Source organism: Xiphias gladius, chromosome 6, assembly GCF_016859285.1.
Source record: "Xiphias gladius isolate SHS-SW01 ecotype Sanya breed wild chromosome 6, ASM1685928v1, whole genome shotgun sequence".
NCBI lineage: Eukaryota > Metazoa > Chordata > Actinopteri > Istiophoriformes > Xiphiidae > Xiphias > Xiphias gladius.
In genome coordinates this window covers 2860311-2885637 of record NC_053405.1, presented here as the reverse complement: position 1 = coordinate 2885637, position 25327 = coordinate 2860311, and the positions used below count along the sequence as shown (strand labels likewise).

Sequence of the window (25327 nt, the reverse complement as noted above, 5' to 3'; positions counted from 1 at the left end):
GTAACCTCTAGTGTCTTACTGATCACACTGTTCTCTTTTGCCCTCTGTATTGTGACCAAAGTGGAGGTGGGTCAGAGAGGGGGAGCAGCTCGTCAGCAGTGAAGTACTCCCCACGGGGCCGAATACACACCTCGACTAGGACTCCCGCAGGAGTTAGGAGGACACCCTCCAGGGAGCTCGTGTCTTTTGGTAGACACAAGTTGAGGCGGCTCTCCCCCACCTTATCAAGGACAAGTAAGGAGCACACACTAGAGACTAAAGTACAAGTTTATTGTTGTTTGGTATTGTTCTGTTCAGTTTCATTTAGACCATTTATTATGCATAGTTTTTCTGTCATGAGTTTGCCATTGCTGACTAATTGCTCAAATGAGCTGCCAAACAAATGCTAATTCGTGGAAAATAACAACACATGGTTAGGAGCGAACATACCTAATCTGGTTAGTTATGGTACAACTGCAATTTCTGTGATCCTATAGTGTAGTAGTTATTTTTAATTAATCTTTTTAACATTCCCCATCGTCACCCCCACTTGCAAGCATGTGAATTGGCCACTCGGTAAGACCCATAGCACTTTCCAGATAGGATCACATCTCACCCACTACTTCGTTAATAAGAATCAAAATCTGCGGCCTAACGGTGGTGCTATGACAACTTGTTTCAGAATCTCACCAATAACTCACAGCAGTCACAAGCCTTCCATCCCCATACAGTCCTCATGTTCTGATGGATCCACTGACATATCTGCCCAAGTGGGACCAAACTGGTCTAATAAAATTCTCCTTGAATATCAGTGATTGCATTTACTCCAAAAAGTTGCCGGTCTGAACTGTCTGTAATTGTCTTGCATCTTCAAAGCACATTAACTTATGTTTTGTACGCGGTTATTTATATAATTCCAAAGCTCACCAAACCTGGTTCTAAGAGCAAATAGTCTTCCCATCCAGTAAACTGGCCTCTGTTTTCCATATCACATACCAGTATATCTCTTGGATTAGATTTTTGATAACTGTGATGTTAAATTTCCTTGCTTCAAATATCTAAGTCAACTTCTTTTCCCTTTATATCAATCCTCCTTTTGTTACATCACTTTGTCTCCTGTGATAACAGCAAAAAGGATTTCAAACAGACACTTAATTGTTATTCTGCCGTCATGGGGATTTTGGGTCAAGCACATCAGTCTCTGTCCTTGTCATGTGTTAAATTCAGCTTCTTGACAATTTAACTGACCTTCTAAGAAATTTTCCAGTTTAAATGACCACCACTGTTCCTCTGCGTTTCTGTTGGTTCCTTGGATCCTAACTTTAGTCCCTTTTTGTTAATTTGTGTTGCTTTGTACTCTGGCTCCATGTCCTTCTTCAGTGCTTGTGTCAGTTGTACACCGTCTGTGCTCTAGTGTACTGTGACTGCTGCGAACTACATCCTTTACTATACAGTTTGTATTTCCCATTTACTGCTGCTGTTCTTGCAGTTAAAGAAATCAGTATTTTTACTTTTGTATTAGTAGGAAATCAGTCAAGCTGGGACTTTGCAATGACAAAAGCTAATTATACTTCACTAAGAGAAATCAAAGATTTCTGAAATCTTTTCAAATTTCATTTTTCAAATTCTGAATTTTTCCTTTATAAAATCCTCCTGTTAGTAGCTCCTACATTACTTTTCTGCATTATATTGTAAGACAACATTGTAAAACAACCACACACTCAAAAATCAAAGAGATTTAGTACACTGACTTCTCGGAGTATAAATTTACTTCTGGGCAAAGTAATTGGCCCTTCAGCTGTAGCTCTGACAGTAGCTAATACAGCCATCTCCAGTAGAGGGCAGCAGCTCACACCCGTGTCTTCCTTGTAGGGGCTTTATGTTGCTGGCTGTCACAGGAGAGGCATTCACACTGGCTATGAGGAGGGGGGGGGGTTAATTGATTGCCCAATTCAGCCGTGATGGCGAACAAGTGCCGATAGCGGGTAATTTGCAGAGGTGGAGGCAGGCAGCGACTCTGCTATCAAGCCCTGGCACCGCTCTCTCCAGTAGATAAAAAGGAGCTAATGCATAATTATCCTTTTGCAAATTGGATTGTTTTAACGAACTGTAGAATATAGGCCTAACCTGATGGAAAGCAATCATTGTTTTTACAGCCCCTCTCCCTCTCTCCCCCCCTCCCTCCCTCCCTCCCTCCCTCCACTTGCCCCTCCAACCCTCCGGTCATTCTGCGTGTACCCTACACGCCTCATGCCCATCTTGGTGTAATCTCCCCTACACAATGGAGTCGGAAGACATTAGAAAAGCCATCACTATTAACATTAGGCTTTATTCGTCCCCATGGCTCTGTATCTATCGGTCTGCTTCTCTTTTTCTGATTCTTTAACTTTATGCGTCCTCTCTTACACCTCCTACATCCTTTTCCTCTTCCCTTCCCCTTCATCATTTCTCCCTGTCTTTTATGTCGCTCTTGGAGAACCTGAACGGCCTACCGTAGGAACACATGCATCTGTAATTAGAGATGTGGATTCAGAATCCGAGACACAGGAAAGGTGGCGCAGGGGTGAGTGGAGAGGAAGATGGAGTGAGGAAAGCTGCTCGAAGCCGTCTGTGCTTCTGATAAGAGCTGCTAATAAAGAGCAAATTGAATTACTAATGATGGGAAGCAGAGTCCCTATAGATGAGCCTGTTTAAAAACTAACGTTATGACCACTCACACATGCATGATAATACACTCGCAAACATTGTTTCTTAATTTCCTCCTCAATGACTAGCTTTAGCCTCCCCTCTTCACGGTAGAGGGTGAGCATTTTCTGAGGTGCTCGGATATCTGCAGTTTAATTTAAAGAGGGCATAAACCTAAGCAAGCAGTTAAAGCTGTAATGAATCAAGAGTTGTGTGTATGTATATATCTGTGTGTGTGTGTGTGTGTGTGTGTGTGTGTGTGTGTGTGTGTGTGTGTGTGTGTGTGTGTGTGTGTGTGTGTGTGTGTGTGTGTGTGTGCGTGCGTGCTTGCATGCGCCCAGAGACAGCCATGTAGCCCAGATAATCTAATAAAGCAGATAAATGTCAGGAATGGACAGAGCACAGAGAGGAAGAGTGCTGAGCTGAGCGGCTTCAGGCCCCGTGTGACAGGGTTCTGGAGCGTTTTAGGTCTCTACCCCCCCCCATATCTCATCCAGTCTCTCTCAGACTTTTTGCTCTCTGTATCTGTCGTCACTGCTCTGCTAATATTCCCTGTGACTTTTTTTATGCCCAGTACTGTATATCGGTTTGCAGACTGCAGACATTTTCTGTATCATCTCATTTTAGATCTGGACTGTACTATAAAGTCATCACAATTAATCAGATTTTCTGAATATCTAATTTTGTAAAAATCCAATGTACAGAGCTAACGTGATGATAATGAACAACAACAAATCAGCTAACAAAACATTTGTTTTTACAAGATATTGAAACATCACAGTCAGCCAAGTCAAGTAATAAATTTTGGCATTAATCACATTACAAAATAATTAGGATGTGCTCCAATGATTATTTCCACAACCGATTAAGCCGCCGATTATTGTTTGGTGTATAAAATGCCAGGAAGTGGTGGGAAAAAGGTTTTTTTTATATTTTTTTTAAAATCTCAAGGTGATGTCTTTTAGATGTTTTTTTTTTTTGTCTGACAATGGTCCAAAACCCAAAGATACTCTCTTTTGGCATAAGAGAGAGAAGCAGCATACTCTCACATTCATAAGCTGTAGGAAATGATTGGTAATCTTGCTTTGAAAATGAAGATCAGTCATTCATCAAAATAGCTGCAGAATATTTTTTTTGTACATCAACAAAAAAAAATAACCCCCCCCCTTCCGACACCACAGAGCCCATTACCACCACAAAAGAATCCTCCCTCCTCACCCCCCTCCTTCAGGGATCCCGTTACCGCTCTTACAGTGATCCCATTTATTTTACCCGATAAATCATATGTGCTGCTCTGCATTGAGGCCCTGCTGTCACTGACGTTTTCCACTTTCTCCAGTGATATGTATGTACAAACTACTGTACGTACAGACACATGCAAACACAGATGGGATGCTATTAACAAACACAGGCTTTACTCTGCAGTGTAATAATGGGAGAAGCTGAGAACCATTTTCATGAAGTGGATCAGCCTGTGTGGAGTACTGATCAAAATACTAGTCACTAATGACCTGAATTAATTTGTTTATTGCCATATTTCTATCACACAGCAGCAAAAGCACCTTTTGACCAATCTGTTTTAGGATTGTGTGGTCGACGAAAAAGTAAACTCATTTTGTTTTGGCTTTTCCTATGATGAATGTGAAACATGTTGATCATGTTTTGAACATGTTTTGTTTTATTTTTTCACAAATGACATGATGCCTCCTTTTCACTACATATGTGCCTTAAAAAACACTACATGCACTGGGGACTCTTTGTGTTGTATAGAGACACTCTTGATTATTTGATTGGTTCATGAAGTTCAGGCAACATGAACTCATTACAGTATTAAAAATGAAGGGAAAATTATGGTTATCATTTTAATTTTCTTTTCATTTCACTTCATAGTTGATTTGCCGGCTGAACACTAAAGCAGGAAATCAAGGAAAACAGTTTTTGCGCTGCTTTTGTGTGGATCTAATGCCGCTGTTGCTACACTATACATTTACTTGTCCGTTCATTAGGAACACCTAGGTAAAACTAATGCAGTCTAATCCAACAGTCCTGCAATAAATCCTTCTTCATGAAGGTTATAATGTTCGGTTTTTGTTGAAACTACGTTTAAAGAGCTGTTGTTTCAACTCTATGATCATTTTGGAGGCTGAAATTTGTGGAGTTTTTGTACTGCGTTATACAAATAGTTGTGTCTGTTGTTTAGGCAACCCTCATTGATTTGAATGGGGTGGACGATATAATAGGAACACCGTTCAACATAATGCAATGCAGTTCAACAACACCACATCTTCAGGAATGACCATATAGTTGAATCCAGATGTCTCTAACACAGTTTCAACAAACGCTGAACATTGAAACTTTCATGAAGGGGGATTTGTTGTAGGACTGTTGTATTAGACATCATTAGTTTTGGCTAGGTTTTCCTAATAAACTGCCAACTGAGTGTGTAATAACTTCACGGTTGTATATTGGGAGTTGTGTCTGTCTCATTTTGGTCTTCTCTCAGTCTTGATTACAACTCGTAAACTGATTTTTAGAGTAGAAACAGTCTCTTAGTAGATTATCATTTATATGCTTCAAGTTCTGAAACCCTACCCATTTGTTCCTTAGTGCTGGTGGGTAAAAACATTGTATCTCCTTGTTAGCCATGTTTTTTTGGCTTAAAGACATCATATTTGTTATGTTGTTAGCTTTTGAAAGAGTCTCTGTAAACCTACGTGGTCCATTATTTATTACCATTATAGGGGTTTAGGGATGTCCTTCAATTCATATTATACAATATGTAAATGATAAAACGATAAATATTGAAGCCAATACATTTTTCATGCATTGCAACATGTGCAACTGCACTCAAAAACCCTTTCTGTCGCTTTCTGACTCCACCTCAGCATGACACACGTTTGTATATTTTTGTTTGTTTATTTGCATCACTCTCTGGTTCACACTTGCTCCAGTGTCTCCCACTTTTCCTTCACACTGTGGCCACTTGTCCTGCACTCTCCTTTCACTGACTCATGCTCCCACATTTATGCACACACAGCACACACACAGGCAGCTTATCCAGGACATTGACTCGCTGCATGTATGTTTGTTTGCACCTCAGGACATACAGCTAGTGTTGCTATGTGCATACTGTAAGCTTCACTCTATATCATATGTATATGCTGCTCTCTCTCTGAACTTTTTATTGGTCAAATGTTTTTAGTAGAGTGGGTGTGTGTGTCTGTGTTGGTGTGTATGATTCTCCCATCAGCTGCTTTTCTACATACCGTTCTCCAAATGCCATTCCCTAGTGCTCCCATAGTATTATCAGTTGGATGACACACACACATTTGCACCATGTGGACCCTAACCTAATGCAAACACGAACACACACACACACACACACACACACACACACACACACACACACACACACACGAACACACTGGCATTCTGCTCATTCCTCTGCACTTTCTCAGGCTCTCTGTGTCAAACAGGTGGACCTCTGTCTTCTCTGTCTGTCTGTCTCTGACTAGGGCTTTCTCTCTCTTCCTTTCTCTTTATATCTGTCACCATTTGTCTCACTCACACACATGCTTTACAAGACATGTGCCTACACACATGCAAACAAATCATACATCCAGAATTGCCGCCGTTCCGTAATGATTTAGGTAGAAACTGCTGATGCCAGTGCAGACAGAGAAGGAGAGGTACAAAAGTATTGTTTTTTTTGTTTTTTTTCAGCATATGTTTTAGCATTTAGGATGAAAAAAGTAGCTTGAACCTCTGCATGCATTTATCTTTGTGCCTTTATATAAATCGTTTGGCTATTTGGTTGCATGAATGGTTCAGCTTCTCGTGTAAGAAGGTGTCCTGTGCAGAATGGGCTCAGTATAGCTCTCTGCCACGGTGCACAGTAACATTTGGCATTTTGATTAACCTCAGGACCCAGAGATCATTCATGCCAGTGACCAGACTCCTTTACCTACAGTATGTAGACACAAGTAACTCCTCTGCATCTATGTTGTAAACCCCTCCTCTTTCCTCAGACTCCCATCAAACTGTCAACTTGCCATAATTAAAGTTCTGTCTCATTTGAGATCAACATATACAGATTGAGCTCCTCTGGGATTCCCGAGGGGAGACAGAGAGTAGTGAACACTTGTAATGCTTCACTAAACCTGGTCAAATGACTGGATGAGGTATGTTGAATGAGTTTCAAATTGCTGGAGAGGTTTTATGTATTTTCCTTAAGATATATCAATCTTGTGTCGTGTTCTATAGGTTCCAACGGTCTTTTATTCATGTTATTTGATCAGTTTGTTTTGACCGAACTTTAAAATGAGCTCAGAGTGCTGTGTGCTGTCTATTTGTTGGGGGGGGCGTGAGCGGCATGTGTTGAAATGTGTAATCAATACTATTGAGTTCTGAAACCTTAGCCTGAGGTGACTGTGACTCCTTCCCAGTTAAGGAGGTAAATGTTTTCTTGGTATCCAGAGGAATGGCCCATGTGCCAGGGCGTCTGTATAATTCAGAAACCTAACAGGACACAGGCAGAGCCCTATTAATTATTTGAGAACACAAGGCAGAAAATGCAAGTGTCCTTCATTGTTAAATTGCTTGGCTGGGGTAGGGGGTGTTGTCATCTTTAGCTATAGGGGTATGAATCCTGATGATAATCTAATAATCCTGTATTTAAATAGGAACATGCCCAAATTTTATGATGATGTTTTCTACCCACAGACTGTGGTATCTTATTTATTCTGTTCATGTAATGATTTGCTGTTCTACTTTTTTTGATTATTTGAATGTTGTTTTTGATTTTCTTTTAAAGAATTACTCCAGTGTTTTGCAACTTCTTTTGTAACTCATAAAGTATACGTGATTTTCCATTTATATTACAAACTTTTCAATACAGGTGCCAATAACTGAGCTGCGGTACAGATGCCAAAAAATAGTTTTTCAATACCTTATTTACCTTCAATCTGCAGATTGGTCATATCGGTATCGTTTCGGTACCAAAACTGGACTGTATCCACCTGCAGTTACACCAAGTGTGCATGTGTAAATCACATCCATGTACACAGACACTCAATGTCAGAGTTTCAGCTAAAAAGTTGGTTGGTGAGGGTAGTAAGTTCAATAAGCTGAATGTTATATTTCATAAAAATATAATAATTTATTCTGATGTCATCAAAGCTGCTCATTAATTCTGGCGAGGTGGGACATCTTCGCTGTAAATTCTGCATGACTCTGGATTTAGTGTATTACTGAACCATGTGTGTCCACTGTCCACCCAGCTGTTCACATCGGTATCCATTTTGATGTATATCAGGAACTTTACTCTTTAAGTTCCATTATTGTTATATGATAATCAAGTTTAAGTGCAGACTGATTTGGGGATTCATTTGAGAGAAGTCTGTACAGCATCACCTCATAATAATAATATACTGTATCTTTGACAAGAAATGGCAAACAAATGTAAACGTCAAGGTGATGTATTACAAAACTGAGGCAAGTTTCAAGAATGTGCCAACACTAAAATCAATGTAAACCAATAGCTGCCTGAAAGGTAGAAAAATAATGAAAACCCAAAAACCGCAGCATGATTTGCAGAATAGTCAGTAGTAATGCATGTATTCATGATTTGCAGTAAACAGGCAAAAAACCTACAACTTCACTGGAATTGCCCTTTCAGCAGTTACTCTTATGACATGTCTCCAGTTAGAAATATACCAAACTCAACAGTCATGCAACAAAATCTAAATACTGTTTATTCCTGAGCTGTTTCTTCAGTTATATTTATGAGTGTGTGTCAGTCCAGTGGGGCGTTGGTCTTGTTGTGTTACATAAAGCATGTCTGTTCTGGTAACATGCAGGGGAAAGTCAGGGACTGTTAGGAGCTGCTCCATAAATCTTCATCTTTTGTCAGCTGGAGAGCATGCTGGTATAGCTGCCCAGACCCTCACCCTGTAATACCCCAGACCCTACGACTGTAACCCTACCCCCCCAATCTCTCCTCCATATGTCTGCACACACTGACGTGTTACCATAATAATCACTGGGGGTTTGCTGTTTACGTGGGAAGACGAGCAAAGAGTCTGGAGAGTGCTTGGTATGTTAATTATGTCCTACACAGACGCACGCGCGCACACACACACACACACACACACACACACACCTACAGGGGCATGGACACACGGTAGAGCAGGGATTGTGTGTCTGATTTTTTTTTTTTTTTTTTTTTTTTTGGGGGGGGGGGCACTGGCAGTGTTAATTTTGGCAACTGGTTTTGATTGAATTTTAGTCTTAAGTCCTTTGATGAAAATGTATGTTAGTTTTAGTCAAATTTTAGGAATTTGATTTTTTTTTTTTTAATTTATTTATTTATTTGTAGTTTTAGTGAACAGAAAGTGAAGAAATTTTAGTCCAGTATAAATCAGAGACATGTTGGTCTCATTTTCATTTTTATGTCTTCAATGTATTTTGAGGCTACAGCTGTTGCCATCTTTGTGTATAGTTACGATGATTACAGGTGTCTCTGGCAAGGTGTCCATGGCAGTCTGCTCTGCAATAGCACAGACTGACTCACTTCACTAAATCCAGTTAGCATTTCCGAACTGTCTGTCTGAACAGAACCGCTCTCGCTAATTTAATCTAGTGCATTTGTTCCTGCTAACCTAGCATTACTGCAGCTACCTTTGCTGTTCACTGCAGAGCAGTGAGTCATTCAGAAGCTGGATTTTCTCACTTTTCCACTAAAACACTGTTTCAGTTTCTGAATTTAGGTTGACAGGAGATATTATATCATTGGATAACATCAATACCGTGATCTTTGTTTAGTGAACATCTAGAGGATTATTTAGATGCGCTGCCTTCAAATTAGGAGATATAGGCTAGTGTGTACTCCCTCCAGGGATGTGCTGAATTAGTCGACTAAACCATTAAACGTTGCAACCCTCGCTAGTCGGCACCAGAAATACTAGTTGGTTAAACTAATTATTAATATGTTGTTAATGTACAATAATAGCTCACTGTCTTGCCTCTAAAATGTTACGCAGCTGCCTCCCATTAGTGGTGGCTAGTTTCCCTGTGCTAATGCCAGAATGTTGTAACCCAGCAAGGTGGAAAATGGGACAGATGACATCTCCTAAAACTAGCACAGTTTGGCAGTATTTTGATCCACACTCAGCACAGGCATTTGGATGTGCTTTCTTTCCTCCAAGGAAGGGCAGCTGGTGCTAGCACTGCTAATGTTAGCCCCACTCTGCAAACCATATGACATTGTTTACCCTCAGATGTCTTCATCCCACCTAATTCCCGATTATATGCGCTAAATTTTGATTTCTTTCTGAGCGTTTTCTTACTTTTAGACTTGATGACTATTCATTACTGAGATTAACACTGGTCACTGGTTGGTCATTAAGGCCATAGCAGGGTTATCTGGGCACTGGGCATGGCTACTGACTTAGGGGATGGTTTGTGACTTCAGGGTCTTGTTGGGGATTTCTAGGAAGTTTATAAATTGTACCGTACTATTTAATAACATAATGCAATTGTTTTTTTAAAGAGGTTGACTTTGGGATTTCCGATTAGCTTTGCAGAACCAAATTTGAACTGTGGATCAATCTAATCTAATTTCTCATAGTAGGCTTCGAACTTTGCAATATTTTTGCCAAATACCTCTTTTATTAATAATGTGCTTATAAGTTTGTAATGAGTATCGATGCTTTCAGAAGGCATTTGCATGGGAGAATTTTCTAAGAAACATTAGTTGTTTGGGCAAGTAAGTGAGCAAGTAAGTTTGGTTTTAAGTACAACAGACCTCGCCCGACCACACCCAGCTATGGACATTAACACATTATATCATTATATGATAATATTAAAATCCCAAACATAACTGTTATTGTCTTAACTCACAATACAATGTTATATACATCTGTAGAGCTGGGTATTAAACAAAGGTACATTTTTGAATCAGCCAGAATGTGGTCGTAGCAGCGGGTATTGAAAATTGTGAATTATCAAAAGCTGGCATTGAATGTTTGGTTAGATTAATAATTCTGGTTACTTATTATTTGGCGTAGTACCTGATTTAAGACAGAATCTGCCAATTTAAGCATTTATTTTATTTAGGCAAAGCTCTAGAATGGCTGCTTGTGTTTAGACATTTTAACATTCGGAGAAGTTGAGGGATGTTAGAGAAATGGCCTTTAAAAACTTTTTTCCATTTAAGCTAAGTAAGGTATTGAAAAAACTGTCATTTTGGTATCGTATTTGGCACTCGAACTCTGTCATATTGACTCTAGAGTAAAATTTTTAAAATGATTCTCAGCCCTACACATTGCCAAACTCTACTTTTAGTACTGAATGAACATCTAAGTGTGTGTCATAAACTGTTGACTTTGTCTGCCAAATCAGTGCTCTAAAGGCAGCAGGGATCTTCAGTTACGCCATCACTGCAGAGGTCATACTGACCACTCTCTTGCGCCGAGAACAGGTCATTTTCAGTACTTTCCATCATTTTCTCTCTAGACTATCCCTCATTTTGGTCTTCTGTCTGCGGTCACATTCTCTAATTTCTCATCCACATCCTCACTCTATCTCTCTACTCTGTCCCTGTCCAGAGGAATTCCCCTAATTGACGGCTTGGCCAAGAGTATTGGTAGGTTGGTGGAGCCAAGTGGGGGCCAAGACCCTTATTCCTATAATGGTAGTGAGTTTTGTATGGTCATGTGAACTGATTATCCCTTATAGCTCAGTATTCAGGTTTTATGATCCTAAGCGCTTATATATATTTTTTTTTTTATCTTTTTCAATCTTACGCCCTCCCCATCCCGTCTGCTCCTCCTGGCTCTCCATCCAAATCCCAGAGCAAGGCTTCAGGTTGAGGTTCCAAGCTAGAAACCTGACACCTTATCTTCTTTGGGTTTTTTTTTTCTTCTTTTGCTTTTTTTTCTCAGCCTTTCCAACTTTCCATTTTAGTCATACCAGCCTGGACACCCGAACCCCCCCAAGTCTATTCTGGTCTTGTTGAGTTATTCAGTGACCCCCTACTATCTCCCCCACCGGTCCCTACTACTCCCTTCCCATCCATCTAAGTACCTCCTTTCCTCTCTGTCCCCATTCGTCCGCCTCCTTTCCCTTTTCTCCTTTGCATCTTTGTCCTTCCAATAGGGAACGTCAAGTTTTGTCCACTCTCTTGGGCCCCACGGGTATTTGACTTTGTGCCTCTAGCCATGATTGGCATACAAACCTCCAAGCTCAATCCTCAACTTTCCCTTACATCCCTGAACTCCCTGCTTGCAGTCAGAGGGTAGGCTTACCAAGCCCCCATAACCTCCCCTTAGGTGGACCCCTCATTCAGTCTTTAGGAATAATGTTGTACGGGTTGGGAACAAATGTGGAACAGCGTCTTCAAAAGAGACATGATGGTCAGGTATAAACTGAATTATAGACTGGTCCTGCCAACCACTCTGTTTCATCCTCTCATTATTGCAATTCTGGTCCTATTTTTAGGGTTTGTTGGCAGCAACATGTAAGTTTTCTTTTTAATAGTTTAGTCATATTGGCTAGCTGGCTAGCTGTTCAGAAATTTGGGGAGCAATCAAATAATCATACAAGTTTTAAACAAATCCCCAGGTTAGCTAAACTTATTTGAAAGAGTAAACAAAGACCTAAACTGTGTTAACTTTTACAGACCAACATTGTCCTACTGTACGTAACAAAGTTGTGTGTACACAATCTTCCTAGGTAATGAAGGATTATTACCCACATTTTGGATGTTTTATTTGAGTTTTGCCCCCAAATAAAGTGCTTTGGATAATCTGGATAAACTGATCAGCCACAACATTAATTCATTGGGGTAATCTGTCTGATCTGATGCTTTCAAAACTAACCAAAAATGAAGTTTGATTTTTCCTTCTAAACCCCCCCCCCCCAAAAAAAAAACACATTGTTTCAAACCATTTGAATATCTATTTCTGTGCTTTTAGTCCATAAGAGGACAAACCAATACAACGAGAGACATAACTACTTGGGTACATATTTTCAAGATGTGCCCTCAGTTTGCTAGTGCTGGAATGGTAGGCTAAATCTACATTGTGACACTCCTGTCCGTCATGCAGTGCATTCAGTGCAGCGGCCCAGACCCACGCCAGAACTCACAAGGCAGATAGACGCGTTAGTGCTGCTTTTTTTTCACAATCGAAATAAATATATAATAATTAATAGACTGATGATCTATATTTCCAGATCTCAGCAGTTACAGAGTAAAATGTGTAACTGATAGAAATGATGGCAAAAACTACAACAAGAAGAGCCAATTTGTAATAACGAGGAGTCCTTCACTCTCCCTTTCATTCATCTGTTTCTCATTCTACCTCAATCTCACTTAACTCCTCCTCCATTCAGCCTCCCAGCTCCTCACCCTCCTCCCATCATCACACCACCCATACCCTCAGTGTTTTCATGTGCCCCCCGTTCTGCACGGCCTCGATTGTGTTGGTATTTAATAATGGATGATTGTTTGTGTTTGTCAGTCAGCACGCTATTGTTAAAGGGTTTTAAGATAACTGCTAATTCCAGCAAGGCTGTATTGATTAGCTGCGCTGGGTGCGGATTGTTTTATAGCCCGAGAAGAACGCTGCATCCCCCTCCATCATCCCCTTCCCATGCTACTTCAGTTCTCTCTCCCTCTCCTTTCCCTTCAGCAAGGGTCTCTCTCTCTCTCTCTCTCTCTCTCTCTCTGGTTAAATAATTAATGCTTAACCTATTTAATTAGTGAGATTTGCACTGAACAGAAGCAGAAGCAGCCATTGAGTCCTAAACTATGGGTGGTTGGGGGCAATGTGTTGTACACATGTCTGTCGCACTTACCGAGATTGCAGCATTAAGTGGCTCACTTCCTCCTGCACTCTCAGTTAAAACAGCTCGTATGATTTACAGCATCACTGTGGCTTCAATGTGACTCTCAGTGCGTTGGCATTAGCGGTGTTGGCATTTGTTGAAGCGGAGGTGTAACCATTTTGGTATGGCAACTTCCGCGCTGCAAGCTGTGGTAGTTTTCAGCTGTGGTCATGCCAGCGGGGTTGTCACAGAGGGCAAAGGGGAGTTAGCAGTGATAGGGTGAGAGCTCAGACTATGAGCTGTGGTTGTGATATTAATAAACGGCACTACAGGCCAAAACAATGAAGAAGGATTTGTTGCTCATCTTTGGTGTTTTAATTGAGGCTCAACACTTTGACCCTGCATTCTGATCTAATAAATTGACAGCTCCAGGAGTCACAGTTCTCAATAGTGACATAAGTTTGGCTGTTATGATTTTGAGGCACTGAAAATGTGATAATGACAGTTTGAGACACTGATATTTTCAAATCGGCCCAGGAATATCTTAATTATTGCGTATGTTAAGCCTTTTTATCAACCACTTATATCTGAAGCAAATGCCCCAACAATCAGAAAACATTATTCTCGAGTAAATATGGAAATTCAAGGGTTTGCCTTGCATGTGTCAGATTTTCAATTTGTTTGCTTTGCTGTAGAGCTTGTGATCAGCAAGTTATTGTTTAGTCTATAAAATGTGAGAAAACTGTGAAAATGCTCCTTAAAATTTCCTAGTATCCAAGGTGACATCCTCAAAGTACTTGTATATCCAGCTATCTTACAAAACCCAAAGATATTAAAATGTCAATGATATAAAACAGAGAAAATGCTTAAAAGTATTTCATTTTCTGATGGTTGGTTTTGGATTTTCTGATCCCCTATAATCAACTGATTTTTAAAGTGCTACATAGCTGAACAAAAGTAAAAATTAACATCCGTTAAATTCAAGAATTGGATGTCTTGATGATTAGTCGGTCTGTTCCTAATTTAAAGCGTGGCTGGATTATCAGCAGAGGTCAGAGTCTGCTGGCAGCGATAAAGTTTGACTGAGGTCCCACACTGGCCAGCAGTAGAGACAGACCTGACCGGTCAGAGAAGACTGCTGGTCTCGATTCCATCATACTTTCTTGGCCTGCAGTGACTTGGCAGGAAAACCCAGAATCGGGGGTCAGTACTATTTATACTCAGCTGTGAGTGGGTCAGGGTGTACAGCCAGATTCAGGACATGTGCGCACACGCACACGCACGCACACACACGTACACGCACGCTCACACTCACGCAGTCACACTCACACTCACACTCTTAAATATACACCTGCACGTGTACGCGTACGTGCATGTGAACCAGCAGAGCCTACTTCTGCATTCCTGCCAGTGAGCTGCAGAGGGGGCTCTGCACATGTTCACTGCTGGCTCAGCAACCTGAGCAACTGGTGAACTCCTGCTCCTATTAAGAACAGGGCTACAACCTGCCAATTTAACATAAAATTAAGACTGAGGTTCATTTGGCATTTTTAGACGCACATATTTCCGTTTTCGGTGTCTACAACCATTGGCAACCTTGTCAACTTTTTTCAGGATTAAATGCAACACTTAACTATTAATTTTTGGAAGATGATGACCAAGGAACATTATTTCAAGGCAATGTAAATGCAGAATCTTTGCCAGCAGTTAAAACTGATGCATTCCTGCCATTTTTTTGGTTCTGTTTCTGTGATCTGTTTCTCAATGTTTTAATCCCACTGATTTTGTCTAATTTTTGAGTTTCTCTCTGACCAGAGTTAAATTTGATTAGAAAGATGAAAAATTCAGCTCTCAGATAAACACATTTGGTTATTTGGTTCTGGGTCATTAGAGGTCACACGTGTTAACTTTATACCAATATTCAACAATAACCGTAGCAACTAAACATCTTATCCTTTTTTCGGGGACAGTTCACATGGCTTGACACTAATGTATCAAAACGTTGAATGTATGTAATGTATATACTAGCTAGAAAAAACAAAGGGCAAACAGTGTAGAAGCACATATAACAGCTTATCAAAAGCAAGCATAATATGAATAGCAGGCATGAAATAACATACAACATTACAACAGCATTGCCAAAACAGATGGTTTTAACAATAGTGATAAAAGGCAAATATTCCTTTTATCAGACAAAACATAAAAAACATATGAACTGCATATAGCAAACAAAGAAAAGCAAGACACGACAAAGCAAGATGAAAATATGAACAAGTATTCATCAGAAAAACATGGTAGGGAGCAGCACTTGCTGTGACCACTGGGTTTCATTAAAGTTTATTAAAGTCACACATTGCTGTTCGAAGGGAGTCAGGTAGGTGGTGGTGCTTCTGTGGCTGACTCATTTTTTCTGTGGATATGTTGCTCCAGTTAAACTGATTTATTAATTGAAGCAGGGATATTGAGTTTCAGTGTATTAAAGCAGTATGTAAGAAGGTTGACCTCAACAAGATTGTGATAAATATTCAGGTTGTATCATGAATGAATAGTCTTTTACATGGGATACCTGCATCGTCATCGGTGTCCAGGATTCTCACTTGTTGTCTAAAATACTTGCACACTTAACCGTTTTTCAATTTCACAAACATGCGAGGTAATGCATGTAAACACAGTCATTCTTATTTACATCTCTGAAATCGAATAAAAACTGAAAGTATTTTCTTCTTCTTGGTGGGCCACACTTTTCTGTGTGTCTGTGGAGGGGAGCAGACAGTGTCTGTGAGAGAGAGTACAGTATTGATCTGGGGCAGTTCATTTTCTGCTGTCCCTGGTGAGTTGCTCTGGGGGAAATAGCTAGTTTGTCTCCTGTCATTGTAGCCTCAGAGTTAAGTTTAAAAAAAAAAAAAATAATAATAAGAAAAATTAAAAAATAAAAGAGGTGGGGGAAGAAAGCCACTTGTCTATCAAGAGCATCACGACCACAAAGGCTTCCTCAGTCAAAGAGAAACATGACAATCAAACTGGCCTCAGGTGTGCATAAAATATAATGTTGATGCACATGATTGATATACTGTGCCCCAGGCTCGTTTGTGTATTTGCACATGCATTCAAGTTGTATGTATCTACATGTGGGGCTGATATTGTGTGGGCTTTTCTTGAAAAAGGCGATATTGATCACTTGCCGTTTACTGTCCCCTGGTCCCTCGTGAATTGCTCTGTGGGAAGTGGTTAATTTGTCTCCTGTCTAGCAGCCCCCCCCCTCCTCTCTCTCTCTCTGGTTAATTTGTGTCCTGACTTTGGGGGGGGGAGCTTAACTGTTAAATACCTCACTCTGTCTCTGTGGCGACACACACTGATATCATTGATCGTCTTGTCTGATGACAGTAATGCTGGACTGATTGGCAAATAGCCGTCATTAATAATCTAAACTCTAATGTAAATGCAGGAAATTAAAAGTGGTGTAAATTAGTTAAAGTGAGGAAAACCACAAGTTAATAATAATAATTTAAAAAAAGATTATTATTTAATAATCATGTTTGGTGATTTTTTTTTTTTTTTTTTTTTTTTTTTTTTAAACACTTTACAACCATATTACACCCTTTAAAATATTCCTATCTTCGTTTGAACATAAAAATCTTAAAGATTAGGACATGGACGAACATAAAAAGCAAAAAAACAACACACAAGTATAAATTAGATAATTGTCATCTCATAATCCTTCTATAGTATATCCCGTAGAAATGTATACCACAGAGTCTGTCAATCTATAATATAAAAAATTGCCACAAAATAAATGAAAAAAAAATGAGTGAGAATTATTTAGTTTGTCATCTTAAACCAATCACATCTGATAAGTCTTTTTTTTTCACACTTAAATGAAGAAAAGTCTTTGAGAGGCGAAATTGGAGTCATAGGAGATGTCCAGGTAAGAGAAACCTCTACAACGTGCTATAAGTGATGCAAAAGCTATTAAGTCTCATGTCTTTACATAGGGTTTACAATTCAAAACCATCACATAATACTGTGATAAAACTCTAACCTAGGGCATACGGTGAGTCACGTACTTCCATCCTATTTCTTTATCTTATTCTTATACAGAAACCTTAAATCAGTTTCTTCTGCTAACACCTACTGTTTACAGCAGTCTGCCTGCATGTGGTGCTTTAGCATAAAATGCATCCAGAAAATATTCAGAAAAATGTGAAGGAAGACTCGAGGCTGTAATTGCAGCCAAAGGTGCTTAACTATGTACTGATTAAAGGGCCTGAATACTTATGCCAATGTTATATTTCAGTTCAATAAATTTGCAAAGATTTCTGAAATTCTGTTTTTCGCTTTGTCATTTCGGGGTATTGAGTGTAGAGTGAGGAAGGAAAAAATGATTTTAAACGATTGCATGAGGCTGCAACATAACTGTGAAAATGTGAAAAAGGTGAGGTGGTCTGAATACTGAATAGTGTGAATGCAGTGGATCTGCTCTCTTACAGTTTAGCTTGTGTACTTGAGGTTCATGACCTCTGGTCTATTCTGGAGAGGATTACCATGCTTCTATTTCCTCACTTATCTGTCTCACATCGAGGCTTGTCTTACAGTGCATTCTTTCTTTAATGAGTTTTTACATATAAACAACCAGTTTGGCACAACGTGTGTTGAATTACTACAGTGATGGGGATTAATGTAACACCTTTGAGTGATGTCAGTGGGAAAATATTCCTAGTTCTATTTTTAATATTAGTTCCTGGAAAACCTTGGAGCTGCAGTTTCATACAGCAGAAGTTCCACATTAGTGGACGTATCCACAAAGTCACTGTGTGTGCCTTAAATTTCAGTCCTGACTTGATGTATTTTTGGCATCAGCAACAGGCTAAATGAATTAATGTTTAACCTTAATAAAGTTTTTTTTGTATCGTTTAATTGAAAGATGAGACGTCAGATTTCACTGGAAAATCATTGATATCCTTCTCATTGGTATAACAATAACAAACCAAGTTGGCATGACATTCCAATGATTTTCTTGCAGGGCAGTTTTTTTGTATTTAGCTTACTTTACAATGCTGGGAGATCAATGGGTTTTCCGGATGTTGTAGAGGTAGAGCGGACCATTTCCGCCAACGCAATATTCTTAAAGAAAAACAAACACAATGGCGTATGGTGCTTTCAAAATAACTGTACCTATTGTTTTCTATATAAGCACACACACCAGTGGTGTCTTAACTTGGGTGGATTGACGCATGTTGATGTGTCATGGTTGACCGCTGTCCTATTTCTTAGCGTAGATGCTCTAGAAAAGCAGAAATTATATCATATTACTTCCAAAAATTGCCACATTTCAACTACCATACATTATCTGTTTTTCTTTTTGTATGGTGCCTCCAGTATCTGCTACTGGTGGCAAATGTCATGATATTACACAACACAGAAAATTTGCTTACCTACTGGCTGATGGCGATACAACCAAGCAGGCAGTGACTTATTCAACTAGAATGCAGAATGTTTGGAGGATTATTGATCAAAACATATGATCAGAACGGACTGTGGGACTTTGAATCACAGAGTAGAACAGCTATTTTTGTGAAAACTACTAATGTGTGATGGATTTTTTTTTTTTTTTTTTTAAGTCATTTTCTGTAGTCAAGTCAGGTTATGAATTCATGCATCAAGTACTTTCAGGAAGTAATGTTTGCATTTATTTTTTTCTGTTTTTCCAATTCAGTATTCTCTGATGTTGTTGTCAGTAAGCATAGTCAGCACGGCACAGTAAATGAAATCTTGCTGTGACTTCTTGTAGTGAATGACTACTGTTGTTAGTCTAATCTTAACGTTATTGAGCTGAGACCCTGCAGCTGCTATGTTAAGGTCTGCCGTGACTTTGAAGGACCTTTTATTGGTACATATGCCTCTGTGTATATGTTTGTGAGCGGACTTGCCAGCGGTTCACCGCTGCTGGCAGATGCCCGCTCCTCCTGGTTGTGATCAGCATTTTAGGGGGCTGCTGCCATTTCTTCCCTGGCCCAAAGGGACCAATTAGGCCCTGGCAGCTGCACCATGAATGCCATCACGTAATGAGGGGGCCATGGGTGGTTGAGGTTGCTACACAAGAGAAGGGCAGATAGAGCTAAGGACATACATGTAGACGTGGACAGTAACAACACTGAATTATTACAGAAAAGGTCCACAACTTAGATTTAAGAGCGGATACTTTGATGCAAGCAGAAAGTGACCAATTACTTGAAATAAGCTGATGAAGAAGAGATATGTGGATGAAGTAGTCAGAGGTGTGCGATTTTTTTTTTATTTTATTTGGATCCTGTCTTCTTCAGAGCACCTGCTGGTCTTCTAAAGGATCAGAGAGCGCAGAGTGCAAGCCCTGTAGCCCACTCTGCCCTCACCAAATTAGCACCTGATCCGACAAGAGACTTGACTGTCCATCATCACGCCGGTGTCCCCCTTTCTCCCTACTGACCTTAAGCCCCTGAACCCTCACTTTTCACCCCAGTAAATACAGTGACATGTCCAGAGCTGTGTTCCCCTGTTACTCAGCTGACCATGGCCCGGGGCCAGAGTGAACCATGAGACACAAGTTCTGTAGTTATTCCAGCAGGCCCTCTTCATTACATTGAGTCTCAAAGGTCAAATATCAGTGTCACTGCCAGAGGTCATCTGAAAATCTATACTGTATATATTATTGGACACGCAAACCTTTACATTTACACAGGGAGGCCACTTTCTTATCCTAATGCTGCCGTCAAATGCTGTCATTATATATAAAATACTCTTAGGCAGGTAGGTTATTGTAAAGGGAGTACAAGTAACAAAAACAAAAATGTAACATCTAAATATAGGAGTGATTAAAGTCTTAACAAAGTAAGGATCAGCAGGATAAATCTTTTAATTGCTTGGTGAATAAGACTGATGAAAAACAGTAACTTATTGTTCAAATGCATACAAGGATGTAACATCTTGTTTTTGAGTGCATTCCATAAAACTCACAAAAACCAAAAAATGAAAAGAAAAACATAATATAAACAATAGCACAACATTGCCAGTAATTATAGAACAACTAGCAGCCAACACAAAATCAAACTGCATTAAAGAAACAAATAAGACTAAACAATTACAACCACAGGATAAATACAAAGAAGCTCAGGGAAAAAAGGGATCATGCAATAAGGAGGCAGCAATCAATTTGGGTTTTAGATAAGAAAACAAAACATTCTTAAATAAACCAAATGAGCACAACAATCAACTCTGTACGGGTAAATTATTCTAATCAAAAGCAGCTCTGAACATAAAAGCTCTTTTTTCCAATGTCCCTGTAGGCTATAGGGACCAATAAGAAAGAATTCATCAGAGCACCTCAGTGGGTAATGTGAAGTGCAAAAGAGAAACAAACTATTAACAATACCGAGCATTTGTGACGTTCAGCGCCGATGTTGGGCGATAAAGTCTGGCTCACAGTCGACATTCCAGTTCATTCCAAATTTGCTGGATGGGGTTGAGGTCAGGGCAGTACTGCCAAGATTGAAAAGTGGCTGATGGCATGCAACTAGTGGTTCAGCAGCATTTGCTGATCCCTAGTTGTATGCCGCTCGTATTCCACCGACACATACCCCTTCCTAACGTCAGGTGCAGCTTCAAAATGGTAGGCCACTTTCAGGCTGTTAGACCAGTACCCCGATGCATATGCAAATTTAATGCCAGTGGCCTAGTTTTAGCACTGCTGTAAATGTTTTTTTTTTTTCTTTCTGTTTTTATTGACAATGTTAGCACAACATAGCGCTGTAAATAAAGGAATGTATAAGGTTTTCTTGTCTGTTCTGTTGTTAGGATATATGTGATGCTTTTTAAATGATAGTATAGTAATGTCATATATGCTTGCTGACGTACACAAAGCTACTATTAGGCTTAGCCTTAGCTAACATGGCTATTGTTAGCCTAGCCAACCTAGCTATTCTGACTGATCCATAACAGCAATTTAAAGCCAACCAACCAAAATAATATATGTATTATTTTTGGCATGTTTAATTTTTATTGGTAGAAAATGTTCGCACATTACATCATGTAAAACTATACATTGACCAGGCATATGTATGGTATCTTATTTATTTTTCACCATAAATACTTTGAATGAGTAGCCGGTTGCTATCATCGTGGCATAAGCTTTAGATAGATATGATTGGCATAGACGTAAAGATATTTTCTTATTACGATCTATCTTCAGGTAGTGTGAAATTACAATGTATGTATATATTGATTGCACCTAATATTGGCCTAGTTTTACCGTAAATTACATTATTGGGTCGAGTCTACAGATATGGGTTATACAGAGATGGGCAGTATTTGTGATACTGAAATATGTATTTCAATTACTTTTCACTATTTTGTAATTGGTATTTGAATAGGCTGAAATAATTCAAATGTAAGTTGCAACGAGATACTTTAGAATTTATTTGGAGAAGCATGTCCACATGTTTTGTACAATTGTGATGTAGTAAACTGCCCTTAGCATGTTTAAGGAACATCTTTATCCCTGTTCTTTCTTTGTATAATCAACATGGATTAAGTAGGACTGCAAGTAATGATTTTTTTTTTTTTAATGATTAATCTAACAGTTTATTTTCTTGACCAAATGAGTAGTTGTTTTGTCTTTAAAACATCAGGAAATAGCAAAAAAACGTCATAATTACATAGAGCCACATACGGTGTCTTCAGATTGCTGTTTTCGTTCAACCAACTCTTCAGAACCCAAAGATATTCAACTTACTGTAATTTAACACAGGAGAAAGCAGCAAATCTCACACTGGAGAAGTTGCAATCATCAAATCTTTAGCATTTTGGCTTGATTTAAATGATGAAATTATCAGAATATATTCATTTTCCGTTGATTTGACTAATTACTTAATCGATTTATTTGTTTCAACTCTAGATTAAAGCGGAAAAAAACGGTAAATAATGTCGATTGCCTGACAGTGTAAGAGCTACAGTAGGGTCCAAAAGTAAATGGGTCTCCCGCTTTAAGTGGCAAACTGTTGCCAGGGTCTTCGTTTCCTGACCTTGAAGGAGTGCAGCTGTATCTAAGCCTAACCTTTATCAGTTGAAAGATGTGCCCCCTACAGTCGAGTGTAAAGAACACGTAAATACTCCTTACGAGCAGCCTTGTCCTCTCGGCTGTGTGATTGCCCCCCTTTTCTCTTAACACTTTGACACATTCATGATGCGTGTGTCTCCTGCCGGGCTTGTACATCACCTCCTTGTCTCTCACTTAGTGGCTGAAACAGAAGTTGAGGGCCGGTGTCCAACCGGCTGACCGGGTGCCATCACTCACTGGCCCAAAAGAATAAGCAGCATGATGGATGCACACCACGTTGGCATCTGCAACCACAACCTCAGTCCTGGTCTAAATCTACGCTACTAAGCCGAGTGAGTGAGTGAGTGAGTGAGTGTGAGATACAGTACTGCAGGGTCTTGCATGTGTCTTCAACCCGTCACTCAGTATGATGAAACAAAGTCAAACCAATATACTGTAGGTCTACACACCAGCTCTTCTTTCTCAACATTACTTTAGTCCTTTGCAAGTGTTTGTCAGCCAAGACATCCAAGGCACAAACTCTACTTCTGGGTTAAAAAAAAAAAAACAATGCTTCTCAACACAACAATTCACAGGTGTACAACTTCGATGGCAGGTGGGACCAGGAAACGCACTAGAGCTCAACCGATTTTTAAGGCTGATACTGATATCAATATTTAAGAATTAAAAAAAAAACTGATAATGATAAATTTGTTGGGAACATAACATTGACATATCACCTTTTTAAGTTGAGTTATGGTGGATTTGTGAGCATACATTGGCTTATTAGACATCCAGCAGTTAGAGAGCAACATTATCACTCATTTGGAGTTTTTGTGGCCATCTGATTAATGTAAGTCCAATATTCACTCTCTTGTAGCTCGGTTTTTGCTTTCTACAGACTCCTGAGGCAAATATTTGGCTTTTAGCTGTTAAATATTCCACTATGTTCACGAGCTAGTCTCTAATTGTGTCTGTCCAGTCTGTTTGCTGCTTAGCAGTTAGTGTACTTTGGCTTCTTAGAGCTTTTTGTCTGAACACAGCTGCCTGCTGTGGCTGAAAACACTATGAGAGCAGTGAGAGCGAACTAAAAAAACTGCAGTTGCAGACCAGACAGCTGAACAATGAGCTTAAAATCACTGTAAAGCTCCATAAAGCTGATTAAGATTCAGCTGAGAATTTTTTTTTGTAGGTTCATCACTAGGAGGGACTCCTTACACACTGTCATATTGTTAAGCCACTGCGCCGGTGACAGCCGTTGCCGAACGCGATATCTCAGGAATACCTTGAGGGAATTTCTTCAAATTTGGCTCAAACGTTCACTTGTTCTCCACGATGAACTGATTCAATTTTGGAGGTCACAGGTCAAGGTCCCTGTGACCTCACGTCCGTTCCATTCTCAGGAACGCCTTAAGGATATTTCTTCAAATTTGGTAAAAACCTTCACTTGGACAAATATAAACTGATTAGAATTTGGTGTTCAAAGGTCAAGGTCACTGCGGCACAAAACGCGTTTTTGGCCTTTACTCAAGAATTCATATGCTTATTATTATAAAGTACACATAATACCTTTTTATTAAATTCCCTCAAAGTCTTCACTACGTATATTATCATTCTGGACAGACATGGATATATATATTATATTATTATAGAAATAACGATTATAGCCGTATATACTGACAGGGACATTTTACAGTTGAAAAATTAAGTTGTCAGCGCTTTCTCATCAACAAATAGTGTAATGGCTATTCTGTTTTTAAATGAGCTTGAACATATCTCTGCCATTTTTTTGTTGTTTGGCATATGTCGTCATATATGCCGAGTTGATGTACAATATCTGCGATAACTAAAGGTAATTGACTGGATAAATTAATAAATACTGAGATGAAAGAATGGTCAAAGTATCAAATGTTGATTAGATGTGAACAAATTTTTTTTTTTTTTTTTTTTTTTTTAAAGCAAGTAAAAATGAATGACTCAACAAACCAAAATGAAGCTAAAATAAATTGGAAAAATAAAACTGTAAATACACAAAAAGCAAAAAATCCAACAAAAATAATAAAAACATGAATTACTGAATAAACATTACCTCTCTTTACCGTGTGGACAATAGTTTTGAGCTCAGTTTCACTGATATTTTCGGTTCTCAGACCTTGTAAAGACCCCCCTTGTTATAGTCAGTACAGCTAAAAACAGTCCTCAGGTGCATTAATAGCGTTTGTCCACACATCTTTCCTCTCTTTCTTTTCTGTCACTCAGACTCAGGGCTGCTTATGTGCTCGGGGTCTTGATGTGTATTGTTCAGGGCAGAGGTTCACATCCCTTGTGGAATCTTGTTTTGCCCTTTAGGGATGCACTCACTTAACCTTCAGATGCCCCAGTCACACTTTGAAAAGGTTTTCGTGACACACACTTATCCCCCAAGCTTATCACTCTCTCCTACAAGCACGCACCCCTACCTACCCTCTTGATACTCACAAAAAGATGCACATATGACGTATGTAAGAATAGCAGTCCTTAAGTGGACAAAGCCCCGGGCTCTTCTTCTTGATGCGTCTAATGGGATCTGCTGATTGACAGCCACAGTCATCCCTTTGACCAAACATGACACTCTGTGTGTGTGTGACACACGTCATGGGACACACATGAAATGTTTGTGGTGAATCAGAACCTGACTAAGTCCCAATCACCGCTAAAGATTTTGTCAGCTCTCGGGTTTGGGGTCAGGGTCAAGGTTGAGTTCTCAGGAAATGCATGTTTTAATAATGT

At 39.5% G+C, this 25327-nt stretch overlaps 1 protein-coding gene across 1 annotated transcript in view; it reads left to right on the top strand.

The window, feature by feature from the left end:
• Positions 1–25327, top strand: part of zc3h3 (zinc finger CCCH-type containing 3) — a 65828-nt gene that overhangs the window by 4676 nt on the left and 35825 nt on the right. The window contains exon 3 of the mRNA XM_040129602.1: positions 62–234. Within this exon, the coding sequence (XP_039985536.1) occupies positions 62–234 (173 nt within the window). The remainder of the gene's footprint in view (positions 1–61; positions 235–25327) is intronic.